This window comes from Pan paniscus, chromosome 19, assembly GCF_029289425.2.
Source record: "Pan paniscus chromosome 19, NHGRI_mPanPan1-v2.0_pri, whole genome shotgun sequence".
In the NCBI taxonomy this organism is placed as follows: domain Eukaryota; kingdom Metazoa; phylum Chordata; class Mammalia; order Primates; family Hominidae; genus Pan; species Pan paniscus.
This window is the reverse complement of record NC_073268.2, coordinates 84251517-84265748: the sequence shown is the minus strand read 5'-3', so window position 1 is coordinate 84265748 and position 14232 is coordinate 84251517. Positions and strand designations below refer to the sequence as shown.

The 14232-nt window shown below is 47.3% G+C and overlaps 1 protein-coding gene across 8 annotated transcripts in view; it reads right to left on the bottom strand.

Moving 5' to 3' along the window:
- Window positions 1–14232, bottom strand: part of AMZ2 (archaelysin family metallopeptidase 2) — a 50878-nt gene that overhangs the window by 19542 nt on the left and 17104 nt on the right. For 2 of the 8 annotated variants that reach the window (XM_055101720.2, XM_034942776.3), the window contains exon 2: window positions 9886–10029. The exons of 4 other annotated variants lie outside the window; for them this stretch is intronic. Coding sequence is in view for 1 of the 4 variants with exons in the window: in XM_055101716.2 (XP_054957691.1) it covers window positions 9686–9700 (15 nt within the window). In the remaining 3 variants the exon portion in view is untranslated. Of the gene's footprint in view, window positions 1–9685; window positions 9800–9885; window positions 10030–14232 lie in introns of those variants that run through there. 2 more of the 8 variants (XM_055101716.2, XM_034942781.3) reach the window with 2 other exon arrangements.

The following is a 14232-nucleotide window of genomic DNA, read 5'->3' as shown; positions in this document are numbered from 1 at the left end:
AGGGACCCCTCAAGGCTTTTTTCCCACAAGCTGGAAACTGCTTGGCTCACTGCTGTGCTAAATGCAGGTGCCAGCCGAGGGGGTTACCCTAGGACTGTGAGCCATTAACAGCTTGTCTCAAATACGCTTCTCCAAGGCAGTCAGCGACTCCCCACTGAACACCTGTGGGTTCCTGCTGGTGCTAACTTAGGCACGGGGCTAACAGGTCCCTCCCCTGTAGCAGATGATGAGAGCAAGTGTGGTGCAGGAGGAACTGAAAAGAGAGCGTCGTCAGAGGTGACACTTACGTGGATTAAAACCATATATTCTTGTGCAATGTAAAAATGCCAACTTGCATCAGCATAACGAAGGACACACTTAGAATAGAAAAGCTGAGGAGGACAGAAGAATAGGAAGAACAACAAAACCATGCCTGGTCCTTTTGCCCAGAAATGACCCATGTGAATCTTGGCTGAACTTTTAGACTTTTTCGTGGTGCACATTTTTCAACATAATTTGACAATGTGGGACCTCTAGAATTGTACATTCTAATTTTTCAGTCCATTTATTTCTTATTCCAGAAAGAATCCATGTATAAGGATGGCTCATCACAGTGTTGTTTTTAATTCTGAAAAGCTGAAAGATGGATGCTCACCACTAGTGTTTATACATAAGTTCAATAAAGTTATGCTTTCACAATAAAATATTATGTAGTCATTAAAAAGAACAATCTCATGCTATGCGTATTATCATGGAAGGATGTCCCCAAGATCTTGCTGAAGTTTTTTAAAAAGTCCCAAGCAGTGTATATATAATTTGAAGCTATTTATATAAAAATATGGGTGTATATGTGTGTAAAAAAGGATGTTTGGGCCGGGCATGGTGGCTCACGCCTGTAATCCCAACACTTTGGGAGGCCAAGGTGGGTGGATCATTTGAGGTCAGGAGTTGGAGACCAGCCTGGCCAACATGGTGAAACCCCGTCTCCACAAAAATATATATTTAAAAAATTAGCTGGGATGTGGTGGTGGGTGCCTGTAATCCCAGCTACTGGGGAGGCTGAGGCAGGAGAATCACCTGAGCCTGGGAGACGGAGGTTGCAGTGAGTTGAGATCTCCCCAGTGTGCTCCAGCCTGGGCAACAAAGTGAGAATCCGTCTCAAAAAAAAAAAAAAAAAAAAAAAAAAAAGGATGTTTGCCAAATGTTAATAATGTTAGAAGGAGGGCTTTTTGTGCTGTTTTACTTTCTTCTTGATATTTTTTAGCAATATTTATTTTGCAATGAGCATTTACTAGCTTTATATTTTTTTAACTATTTACCTTGAAAAAATTATGTAAATCTATACTTACTACATAAAATACATTTATTTTGTAGTGAGTGAAAATGAGGGTTACCAAACATATACATAGTATAATATCATGTTCATGTTATAGTTTTATATATAAATTTACATAGTTTAAGTGTTTATAAACACAAAAATACATATTCACACATTTGATATATATAATGTGCATATAAATTTTACATGTATATATAAAACGTTTTAAAACTTTTTTTAAGATTACTCTTATATTTTGAATAATAATTGTATTTCCATTCTGGGGAAAAGAGTAATATTTTGGAAACCAGATGCAGTGGCTCATTCCTGTAATCCCAGCACTTTGGGAGGCCGAGGCGGGTGGATCACCTGAGGTTAGGAGTTCGAGACCAGCCTGGCCAATGTAACAAAACCCCATCTGTACTAAAAATACAAAAATTAGCCAGGCATGCTGGCGGGCACCTATAATCCCAGCTACTTGGGAGCCTGAGGCAGGAGAATCACTTGAGCCCGGGAGATGGAGGTTGCAGTGAGCCAAGATTGTGCCACTGCATTCCAGCCTGGTGGACCAAGTGAGAAACTATCTCGAAAAAAAAAAAAAGTAAGATTTTGGGCTAAGTCTTGGAGGGGTAGGGACGGCCAGTCCACGGCAGCCCAGGCTGAGGGCACAGCACGTACCAAAAAGCCACAGCAGAGCAGGGTCACACATGGCACACGCTGCTCCTGGCAACTGATAGCACCAGTGTTCTGTCCTCCTGGAAACTCTCCTCTTGCTTTTCTGGGTCACTGTTCTCTCTGGGCTGCCCAGTCAGCCAAGCAGGCACCGAGAGGGGCCCTGAGGGATTGAGGCTGTCCCGGATAGCGGCTCCGTAAGGGGGAAGCCAACCTACTTTGCAGTGTTCCTGAGGCTCAGGCCCGTGTGCCACAGTGAGAGGGCGCGAACTCCACGGTCCGTGGACTTGGGTTCAGCTGAGGCACCACCAGCTCCTGGGTGGCCCTCAGCCAAGGCACTTTACCTCCCTGGGACTCAGTGTGTTTATCCAGGGGTATGAACAATAAGAACCTCTGGCCCACAGGCTTAATGAGAGAATTAAATAAGACATGGGAACAGCTCCTTTCAACTGTTTATTACCAGAAGGTGCCCAATAACCAGGCATGGCAAAAGCCCAAAGGCAAAAACACAAAGCCCTGACATTTAACAAGTTCTTTTTTTGCTAAGAAACCAGCGCTGGAGACAAGTACTTGTGATATATCCTCGTGGTTGGATGTGTTGGTCACAAGTTCTAATTATGGAAATGTCCGCTGACAAAAGGGCCTGTTGATGTGAGTCACTATGAGTGGTTTCACTCTCTAGGCCTGGGCTGCTCCTAGGAATCATTTGCAGATACATCTATCTACCTATCTTTTTTCTTTTTTTTAAGATTGGAGTTTTGCTTTTGTTGCCCAGGCTGGAGTGCAATGGCACAATCTCGGCTCACCACAACCTCCCTCTCCTCGGTTCAAGTGATTCTCCTGCCTCAGCCTCCGGAGTAGCTGGGATTACAGGCACCCGCCGCAATGCCCGGCTAATTTTTGTATTTTTCTAGAGACAGGGTTTCACCATGTTGTTGGCCGGGCTGGTCTCCTAGCTATCTTTTTTCTTTTTTTTGAGACAGGGTCTCACTCTGTCACCCACTCTTCACTCTGTGAAGTGCAATGGCACCATCAGGGCTCACTTTAACCTTGACCTTCTGGGCTCAAGCATTCCTTCCGCCTCAGCCCTCTGAGTAGCTAAGACTATAGGTGTGTGCCACCATGCCCAGCTAATTTTTTTATTGTTGTTTTGAATTGTAGTATAGATGTCTCACTATATTACCCAGGCTGGCCTTGAATTCCTGAGCTCAAGCAATCCTCCCACCTCGGCCTCCCAAAGTGCTGGGATTACAGGCATGAGCCACCGCACCCAGCCAATAAGATACATGTTTTTATTAAAATAATGCAGTGATTTTTTTTTTTTTTTTGAGACAAGGTCACATTCCGTTGCCCGGGCTGTGCACTCACTGCAGCCTTGACCTCCTGGGCTCAGGCGATCCTTTCACCCCAGCCTCCATGTAGCTGGGACTACAGGTATGTGCCACCACACCTGGTTAATCTTAATTTTTTTTTTAGAGATGGAGTCTTGCTATGTTGCCCAGGCTGGTCTTGAGCTCCTGGACTCCAGTGATCCACCCGCCTCAGCCTCCCAAAGTGTGCCACCACACCCAGCTAATTTTGTATTTTAAGTAGAAACAGGGGTTCTCCATGTTGGTCAGGCTGGTCTCGAACTCCTGACCTCAGGTGATCTGCCTGCCTCAGCCTCACAAAGTGCTGGGATTACAGGTGTGAGCCACCGAGCCCGACTGCTACTTGTTCTTGTTACACATTTATATGCTGAAGAAATGGAATCTACGATTTGCTGTAGTAGCAATCCAGAAAAACAAAGCGTAGTTGTTGGAATAAAACACGACTTATTGACATTGAGTGTCACCTGGGGGTGACCCAGCACAACAAGAATGGATCAGCTTAAGCAGGTGTGGTGGCGTGCACCTGTGGTCCTAGCTACTCAGGAGGCTGAGGTGGGAGGATCGCCTGGGCCCAGGAGGTTGAGGCTGCAGTAAGCCAAGATCATGCCACTGCACTCCAGCCTGGGCAACAGAGCAAGACCCTGTCCCAAAAAAATAAATAAAAATAATAAAAATAAATTAAAAATAAAAAATAAATAAAAGAATGGACCACCCTCGTAACATCCAAGCTCATAGAGAGAATGATGTAGAAAAACCCCAATGGCTTTGTATTGAATCATCACCCTCAGAGGGCTGGGGACATAGGTTCATAGATCAGCACCTTCACTCCCAGGAGGCAGGGGAAGACAATTTCTCTTTTTTTTTTTTTTTTTTTTTGAGACATAGTTTCGCTCTTGTCGGCAGGTTAGAGTGCAGTGGTGCGGTATCGGCTCACTGCAACCTCCGCCTCCCAGGTTCGAGTGATTCTCCTGCCTCAGCCTCCTGAGTAGCTGGGATTACAAATGCCCACGACCACGCCCAGCTAATTTTTACGTTTTTAGTGGAGACGGGGTTTCTCCATGTTGGCTAGGCTGGTCTCAACCTCCTGACCTCAGGTGATTCACTTGCCTCAGCCTCCCAAAGTGCTGGGATTACAGGCGTGAGCCACCATGCCCGGCCAGGAAGCCAATTTATAACAAGCTTTCTTGGTAAACATGGGTAATTAGTTGATGACCCTAATGGTCCCTACCCCTCAAAGTTTGGTGCATCCTCTTTGTCCCAGCCATGTGAGGACACAACATGTAGCTGGCCATCTGGGGACCAGGAAGAGAGCCCTCCCCAGAACCCAACCATGCTGACACTTGACTTTGGACTTCTTAGCCTCTGCTGTGAGTGATAAATGCTTGTTGTGTAATCCACCCAACCTATGATACTCTGTGATAGCAGCCCAAGCTGACTAAGACACTTGGCAAGTGCATCTCCACAATAAGATCCGAGCCGTCTCAGCCTGGAAGTTGATGCTTCCAGATGGTGTTGAGGAGAATGAACAAAGTTTGTCTCTCTTTTTTTTGAGACAGCGTCTTGCTCTGGCTGGAGTGCAGTGGTGCAATCTCAGCTCACTGAAACCTCCACCCCCTAGGTTCAAACAATTTATCGTGCCTCAGCCTCCCAAGTAGCTGGGATTACAGGCATGCAGCACCACACCCAGCTGATTTTTGTGTTTTTAGTAGAGATGGGGTTTCGCCATGTTGGCCAGGCTGGTCTCGAACTCCTGACTTCAAGCGAACCACCCACTTGTCCTCCCAAAGTGCTGGGATTATAGGCATGATCCAAAACCACACCCAGCCCAAAGGTTTTCCTTTGACCTTTCATTTTCTATTGTTGATCAATCTCATTTTTTTTTTTTTTTTGAGATAGGGTCTTGTTCTGTCACCCAGGCTCGAGTGCAGCAGTGTGATCACAGTTTATTGTAGCCTCAGACTCCCAGACTCAAGCAATCCTGCTTTAGCCTCCTGAGTAGCTGGGACTAGAGATGCAGGCCACCACACCCAGAAAATTTTTATTTTTTTGTAGAGATGGGGTCTCATTATGTTGCCCAGGCTGCTCTCATACTCCTGGGCTCAAGTGATCCTCCAACCTTGGCCTCTCAAAGCACTGGGATTATAGACGTGAGACATCACGTCCAGCCCTAACCCCCTTTCTGATTGGCACGTTCTTAAGGTACCTTACAAGAGGTTAGAAGTGTTTTTGTAAATATACCTTTTTTTTTTTTTTTTTTTTTTTTTACAAACTTCAGTTGTAATCAAGTCTTGCTAAAGAACCCATTCTGATCTCTTAAGGTAACCTTACATTTCTTTACATTAGAACTTTATATTTCTTCTAATCCATATGCATTGGTTCTACAGTTTTAGTTTTGTAATTGCCAAAAAAAATACAGGATTCTCAGTCACATCAGAATTTCAGATGAACAATGAGTGATTTTTTAGTATAAGCATGTCCCATAAATTTCATGGGATATATTTACATTAAAAGTGATTTGTTGTTCATTTGAAATTCTGTTTAACTAAGCACCCTGTATTTTTATTTGTAAACCCTGACCACCCTCTCTCCAAGGGAAATCCTAGTTCCCTAATTTCCAAATTGGTGGAGGTGGTGGTGACCTCATGATTGCTCATATAATAACCTATCCACAGTTTCAAGAAGAAAAGAAAGGTAATTCTGTATGCTAAAAAGACACATACCACACAAATAGCAAGTATGTCCCCATGCAAGGCACAGTGCTGGATGACTCACAGAGAGTGATGTCTGGTCAAACACAAGCCCTTGGGCACAGTGGCTCACGCCTGTTATCCTAGTACTTTGAGAGGCTGAGGCAGGTGGATCATGTAAGCCCAGGAATTCGAGACCAACCTGGACAATATGGGAGAAAACCCTCTCTACTAAAAAAAAAATACAAGAAAATTAGCCGGGCGTGGTGGCGCATTCCTGTAGTACCAGCTACTCGGGAGGCTGAGGTAGGAGGATCACCTGAGCCCAGGAGGTCCAGGCTGCAGTGAACCACGGTCACACCACTGCACTCCAGCCTAGACAACAAAGTGAGACCCGGTCTTGGAAAAAAAAAAGAAATTAAAAATTAAAATAAAAAAATAATAAAATTAAAATGTAAAAAATACATATATGTCTTGGTCTACAGATGAGATGCATTCAGAGAAATTTACCTGAAAATCAATTTCTGAAAAGTAAATTTATTTCCGTAGTTTTCAATAAAAAATGAGCATAACTAGGCTTTCAACCTCAATCTGCCAATTTATCATTTGGTCCTTGGCAAGTGTATAAACTAAAAACTTCACTGAGACTCAGCTTTCTCATTTATCAAACGTAGCCCAAATGGCTACCTTTCCCTCCAGCCAATGCCAGGGGAAGTGCTTGGTGAGGAAGGGGTAAGCAGCATGACAGGCCCTCCAAGATGCCCCCATGGCATCTGTGATCTCCCTGTTCCCTTCTCAATAAAATGAATGTAGATCAAGCAACTCCTAGGTGTGAGCCATTCTGAAAGGGGCTGTGGGATAGAACACATCCCTGCATCCCTTGAAGAGTTAGACTCCACCTGGAAAGATAGGACATGTGTAGTCATCTGTTACAGTGGTAGCCCCCAGTGAAATGCACCTCCTGGTATTCATGCCCTCTATAGATCACTCCACTGAATCCGGGCTGCCCGAAACAACAGAATGTGACAGAGATGACACTGTGCCAGCTGTGCCAAGGGGCACGCATGGAGGGGCTCACTTCAGGGTGCTGGATGAAGAACAGGGCAGGAGGCCGGACACAGTAGCTCACGCCTGTAATCCCAGCACTGTGGGAGGCCGAGGCGGGTGGATCACCTGGGGTCAGGAGTTTGAGACCAGCCTGGCCAACATGGTGAAACTCCCATCTCTACTAAAAATACAAATATTAGCCAGGTATGGTGGTGGGCACCTGTAATCCCAGCTATTCAGGAGGCTGAGGCAGGAGAACTGCTTGAACCTGGGAGGTGGAGGTTGCAGTGAGCCGAGATCACACCACTGCACTCCAACCTGGACAAGAGGGAGACTCCATCCCAAAAAACAAAACAAAACAAAACAAAAAAAACAGGACAGGGACAGATGCTCGGCTTTGAAGACTGCAGAGCTCTAGGGCTACGCCTTAGGATATCTTGGTGGATTCCACATTTGTAGTTCTGGGAACCCTGAGCCACCAGGTAACGGGCCTTACTTTCCTGTTGGAGAGGCCACGTGGAGAGTGAGAGGCCCCTGAGACTATATGGAGGAGAACGAGAAGCTCAGCCAGACATGTGCACATGTTCAAGCTGACCCAGCCATCCTCCGGACGCCGGAGCTACACCAGCCGGGACCCCTGACATGGGGGTGGTGAAGCCACATCTCCAACTCATTCCTGGGTGTGCAAGATGCAAGTTAACATGGAACTCATTCTTGGGTATGCAAAAGATCAGGAATGTTTAAGCAAAGCAACCAATGTCTAGGTGAAGGTGATGCTCCCCAGACAGGGAACAGCACCCAGTATCCCCTGTTTAAATTCCAGACCCACAGATTTGTGGGCAAATAGCATTTTGGTTGTTTTTAAGGTACCTCGCTTTTGGGTACTCTGTTATGTAGCCATAGGTAATAAAATCTCAAACTCTCAGGAAAAGTAAAATGTCCCTCAAAATGTTAGGCATCTGTGCCTTCCAGCCAGACAGGTTTCTCAGGGTCGAAAGCAAGGACAGACCCAGTTCTAGCACAGGCAGGAACACTTCCTGTTGGGGACTGAGCAGGAACTCCCTGTGAGGTCCCCAGGTTTCTGGATCCTGGGTGGGTGTGGGGACAGGCACCCGGGCTGAGGGGCTCGCCTGTGTCTGTTCAGCAACGGCTGTGCTTCCCCAGAGAGGAAACATCATGGGGGGCTGTGTTTGAGGTGGGGGTGTCAGTGCCATGGAATCAGGGCTACCTCTACTGCACAAAGCACCGTGACGTCCCCTACCTTCCAGGCAATAGCAAAAACCAGAAGAGACAGGCGGTAGCAAAAAGGGAGGGTGGAGTGGAGGGAGAGAGGGATAGAGGCCAAAAAACACCCCATGAGGCAGCAAGGGCAGCTGCCAAGGCTTCAGTTAACCCAGGACAGAAACAGGACTCGACACCTGGCCACGGAGGCCAGAGGGCTGCAGAAGGGCGTGCATGCAGAGGGGCTGACTTCAGGGCACTGAAGACAGCACAGGCTCTTGACGGGGCCAGGATACTACACACACAGGGCCAACAGGCCAGCACACGCGGAAGCAGCAGTGCAGGCATCCCGCTGTGGATGTAGGCTGCTTGAGGCAGTGGTGGGTGGGTGTAGCGGGCAGGAGGAGCAGGTGGAAATGTGAATGCCAGGCCAAGGCAGCATATGGGCCAGGCTGATTGAAGGCTGGGCCTATGCCTGGTTCATCTTGGGCTCCCCAGCCCCTAGCACATAATAATAGATGCTCAATAAATGCTTGCCAACAGATGGACTTTGCTTCTAGGTCACTGGGAAACACTGAAGCTATCTCCACAGGGGTGACCCAAATGAAAGCAGCGAAAGGAATGCTGGAGTGGCCAGAGTGGCTGGCTGGAGAAGGCCCACAAGGCTTCCGCAGCCTCCCGAGGAGGGGAGGCAAGGGCAGGGCTGAGGAAGGGACAGAAGGATGGAGACAGCCTCGTCCTCAGGAAGCATTTTGCCGATGGGCAGTCAGGGTAGGAGTGGATCCCAGGGGCCTGGGCTGTGGTCCAGTCTCGCCATGAAATCACCATGTGACCCCAGCAAGTCACTCCCTATCTCTAGGGCTCAGCTCCATCTCTGTGCATCAGAGGAGTCAGATGAGAAGTTTCCCTTTTGGTCAGACTGTGATGCTGAGATTTGGTGACTGATGTAAGGCGTAGGTGGAGTGGCATCAGGAAAGGGTAGGAGCACCAGGGGTCAAAGATAGTTCTGAGGAGGATGGTGGAGAAAATGATGTGGCTGTGGGCAGAAATAGGAAGTCTCAGGATGGGGAGCTGAGCTCGGGCAGGAAAGATGATGTGTGGGTGGCTAGGGGAGCTTGAAGGAGACAAGGGCACAACTCCACAGCAAACGGGCTGTGGAGGCAAAAAGGACAGCCAACTTGAACATGTCCCCCGCAGCTGGGTGTGACAGGCTGAAAATGTCTCCCTCCCCAAAATATATCCACACCCTGATCCCCAGAACCTGTGAATACAAGGGTCTTTGCAGATGTGATTAAGTAAGGGTCTTGACATGGAAGGAGATTATCCTGGATTACATGGATGGGCCCTAAATACAGTTCTTTTCTTTTTATTTTGTAGAGACGGGGTCTTACTATGTTGCCCAGCATAATCTTCAATTCCTGGCCCCAAGTGATCCTCCCGCCTCAGCCTCCCAAAGCACTGGGATTACAGGTGTGAGCCACTGCATCTGGCCAATGCAGGTATCTCTGTAAGAGGGAGACAGAGGGATATTAGACACACCGAGGAGAAGGCCGTGTGAAGATGGAGCAGAGAGAGATTTGAAGATGCTGACCTTGAAGACTGGAGCGATGCAGCCACGAGCCAAGGAATGCGCTGGCCACCAGAAGCTGGAAGAGACCAGGAACAGATTCTCCTCTGGAGCCCGCAGCCAGTGCACAGCTGAGCAGTATGGAGTTTAGACTTCTGGCCTCTAGAACTTTGAGAGAGTAGATTTCTGTTATCTTAAGCTACCAAGGGTTTGTGGTAATGCCAGCAGTCACTGGAAGTGCATACACTGGCCATCCCACAAATCCCGGGCTCTGAACTCACAGCCAGGTCCCTACCCGGGCTCCTGGTTAAATGCTTTGCATGTGTTGCCTCTTACTCCTCCAATAAGCCGGGGAGGAGGACCTATTAGTATCCCCACTTCCCAGAGGAGGAAAACCAGGTGTCCAGAGGTCAGATCATCTTCCCGAGGTCACGGAGCAGATCTGTGACAAAGGCTGATTCTCGCTGAGACGGGTGTGACACCAGTGGGAACACTTCACCATTCTGCCACTGTCCCCAGCTATGAACATAGATTCCTAAAAATGTTATGTACACAAGGGTTCGAGTTCTGGTAAAGGAATTAGGGCCTCCCTCTCTCAGTGCCCGAAATCATAAAAATTATTATGTATAACAACAGCAGTTCAAAATCCCAACTCAGCCACGGGGTGATGGCAGGTTAGTTTGTGCTCCTCCCTCCTAACCCTGCTGTGCCACAGGGCAGCAAACTGGGACTCTAAGTGGTGGCGGCTTGCTCCAAGTCTTAAGGCTGGTCCCCTGATGTGACAGCCAGAATCAGAAGCCAGTTCAGAATTTCCCCACCCAGCACACAGAGTACATTTTAGGGGTAAATTAGGCAGCTGAAATGTGAAAAGAAATGGGGACTTGGCCACATGATCCTTGCTATTGAAGACAGTCCCAAGACCACTGTCCAGAATTAAACTCTAAAATCAAATGTATTTTCCAAACACATGCATGATGCCTGCCCTCCACCAGAGGCGGAAGGTGGCCAGGCAAGCCAGACTGGGAGCCACCTAGGTCACTGGAGATCAGGGGAGGACACTTGACCAGAATAGGTCCATTGGCTGACAGGTGGCCCAGGAGGACTCCCTCCAATGGGGCAAACTATTGAATCCATCAGACTGGCTCCCTGCAGTGGGCTGGACAATTTGTAGAGGACTGGACAACAGAGAAAGAGACACAGGGGCTGGGGGACAGGAGAGAAGAACCTGTTGCCAGAGCAGCCTTGCATCCTGGCAGCTTTCCCTCCTCACTCTTCATCTTGAAGGAAGCCTCCCTGGGTTCTCCATTCTAACCACGTTACATTCAGCCTCTCACGTAACTCTTAAGGCACAAAACAGAGTCAAATGTACACAGTAGGCAGGTCTTCTCCCAGTCCTTTTGCTTGGCATCTTTGCATTCAGATTCCTGCAGTTTTGACTCCTTTGTGAAGTGATACACTTACGAATGCCTTACTGAATTAATTTTGCTGCCTGTCACTCTAGCAAATCCACTTCGGGCCAGTCGGATTTGCCAGGGTTTGTTCTCCTCCTTACGGGTCCAGGAGGGCTCCTGGACGAGCCAGCTTCAGGCGGAGACCACAGCACGTCCCCCTTTTCATACTCCAAAAGCCAAAAGAAGATGGGGTTGGGGCAAGGCAATCTGGGACCCCATTTTCTTTCTATTAATCTTGCCTTAATTACGTGCTGAAAAATGAACATTAAGGCCGGGCGCAGTGGCTCATGCTATAATCCCAGCACTTTGGGAGGCCAAGGTGGGTGGATCACTTGAGGCCAGGAGTTCGAGACCGGCCTGGACAACATGGTGAAATTTCATCTTTACTAAAAAATATAAAAATGAGCTGGGCATGGTGGTGGGCACCTGTAATCCCAGCTACTTGGGAGGCTGAGGCTTGGACCTGGGAGGCGGAGGTTATGGTGAGCCGAGATTACACCACTGCACTCCAGCCTGGGCAACAGAGTGAGACTCTATCTCAAAAAATAAAAAAAAAGAAAAGAAAAGAATATTAAAACTCTCACCATTGAGGAATGTTTACTATGTGCCTGAACACAATGCTAACTTTAAAAAATAGCTATTGCTCTTCGGCTCGAGTCACAGAAGGAAAAAGAAAAAAATTAAAAATCAAAATACACAGCTATTGTGTGTTTTCCTATAGTAAAAATAGAGGAGAGCTGAATTCTGTTGGGCATGGAGTTAATAATTTACACCTGTGATGCTCAGCCAACCACACAGTTGGGGTGCTTGTGAATTTTACTTACAGATCCTATTAATATAAGGCTGAACTTCTCCATTTCCACCCTCCCACTTCAACCACCATCAACACGACTCCTCTCTCAGGGGACTTTTACCTCCCCTATCACTGCAGGGTGGCAAAGGTGATGCTACAGCCCGTCAATTTCACACATTGGTTTCCAGTTTTGTTTTTGTTTTTTTAAGACAGAGTGTCACCCTTCACCCAAGCTGGAGTGCAGTGGTTCCATCCTGGCTCACTGCAACCTCTACCTCCCAAGTTCAAGCGATTCTCCTGCCTCAGCCTCCTGAGTAGCTGGAATTACAGGTGCACGCCAGCATGCCCAGCTAATTTTTGTGTGTGTGTGTGTTTTTTTAGTAGAAACGGGGTTTCACCATGTTAGCCAGGCCGGTCTCGAACTCCCGACCTCAGGTGATCCACCCGCCTCCACCTCCCAAAATGCTGGGATTACAGGTGTGAGCCACCACGCCCAGCCTGGTTTCCAGTTTCTTTGGGGGGAACTGCCAAAGCAAAAGCCCAAATGAAACAAAGAGGACGATAGATAAAGAGGAAAGAAGGCAGGCAAAGAAAAGGGAGTAAAAAAGCAGCAGATAAAAATAAAAATAGCTGCCCCTCAGCCCGGGCAACATAGGAAGACCCCAACTCTAAGAAAATTTTAAAAAATTAACCAGATGTTGTTGCACGCCTCTGTAGTCCTAACTCCTGGGGAGGCTGAGACTGGAAGATTACTTGAGCCCAGCAGGGTGCAGTGAGCTATGACTGCACCAGTGTACACCAGCCTGGGCAACAGAGTGAGACCCTGTCTCTAGGAAAAAAAAACCAAAAAGCTACCCCCAATTCCTATCCCATGCCTGGCACTGTAGCAGTTTCTGCATTTGATGTTTAACAATAAACTGAAACTGCCGCATAGGTGTTACAGGTAAGGCAAGCGACACGCAGAGAGGCTGGCATTTGCCTAAGGCCACACAGCTCAGTAAACACAGAAGCCTGGATTTGAATCCAAGTCCCTCTTATGGTAAAGCCCATGTTCTTGTTTACTGATCACAGAAGCACCCTACTCTCATTCCTTAAAGAATCTTACAAAACAAAAGAAAAATGCAGCACAGCAATTCTCTAGAAAATCCATTAGCGGGCACAGTGGCTCACGCCTGTAATCCCAGCATTTTGGGAAGCTGAGGCTGGCAGATCACCTGAGGTCAGGAGTTCGAGACCAGCCTGGCCAACATGGCAAAACCCTGTCTCTACTAAAAATAGAGAAATTACCAGCCTGGCCAACATAGTGAAACTTCATCTCTACTAAAAATATAAAAATTAGCTGGGTGTGGTGGTGCACGCCTGTAATCCCAGCTACTCAGGAGGCCAAGGCAGGAGAATCACTTGAAACCAGGAGGCAGTAGTTGCAGTGAGCCAAGATCACACCACTGCACTCCAGCCTGGGTGACAGAGCGAGACGCTGTCTCAAAACAAACAAACAAACAAACAAAAAAATTAGCCAGGCATGGTGGCAGGCACCTGTAATCCCAGCTACGCAGGAGGCCAAGGCAGGAGAATCACTTGAACCTGAGAGGCAGAGGTTGCACTGAGCTGAGATCGTGCCACTGCACTCCAGCCTGGGCAACAAGAGAGAAACTCCATCTCAAAAAAGAAAAAAAGAAAAGAAAATCCATTAGTTAGAATTGAAAGCTTGAGTGAAAAAAATGTAGTGAGTTATGCCTTATGCTGGAATCAGCAGTTTGGATCTCTTGTATTGTTGAGCAAAAAGGCCATTAAAGAAATGGAGCACAGTAAGGCTGGCAAGAAAGCGCTGCCCCGCAGGGCTTCATTATAATGATGCCACGAGGGGCTTCTGGCTGAGATGAAAGATCTTGATGTCATGGATCCAGCATAACACAGTCCTTCTTGCCTTCTGGTATGGACTCTACTCAAGCCCAGTCTTCGAAACTGACTACGTTTACAACCTTTCCCCAATGAGGGCATGATCTCCTTATTCTTTCTGACTTTTTATGATGAAAAGTTTCAAACATACACAAAATTTGAAAGAAGAGAATCATGAACACCTTAGAATAACGGACAATTAATATCTTACCACTTGCTTTATTTCTC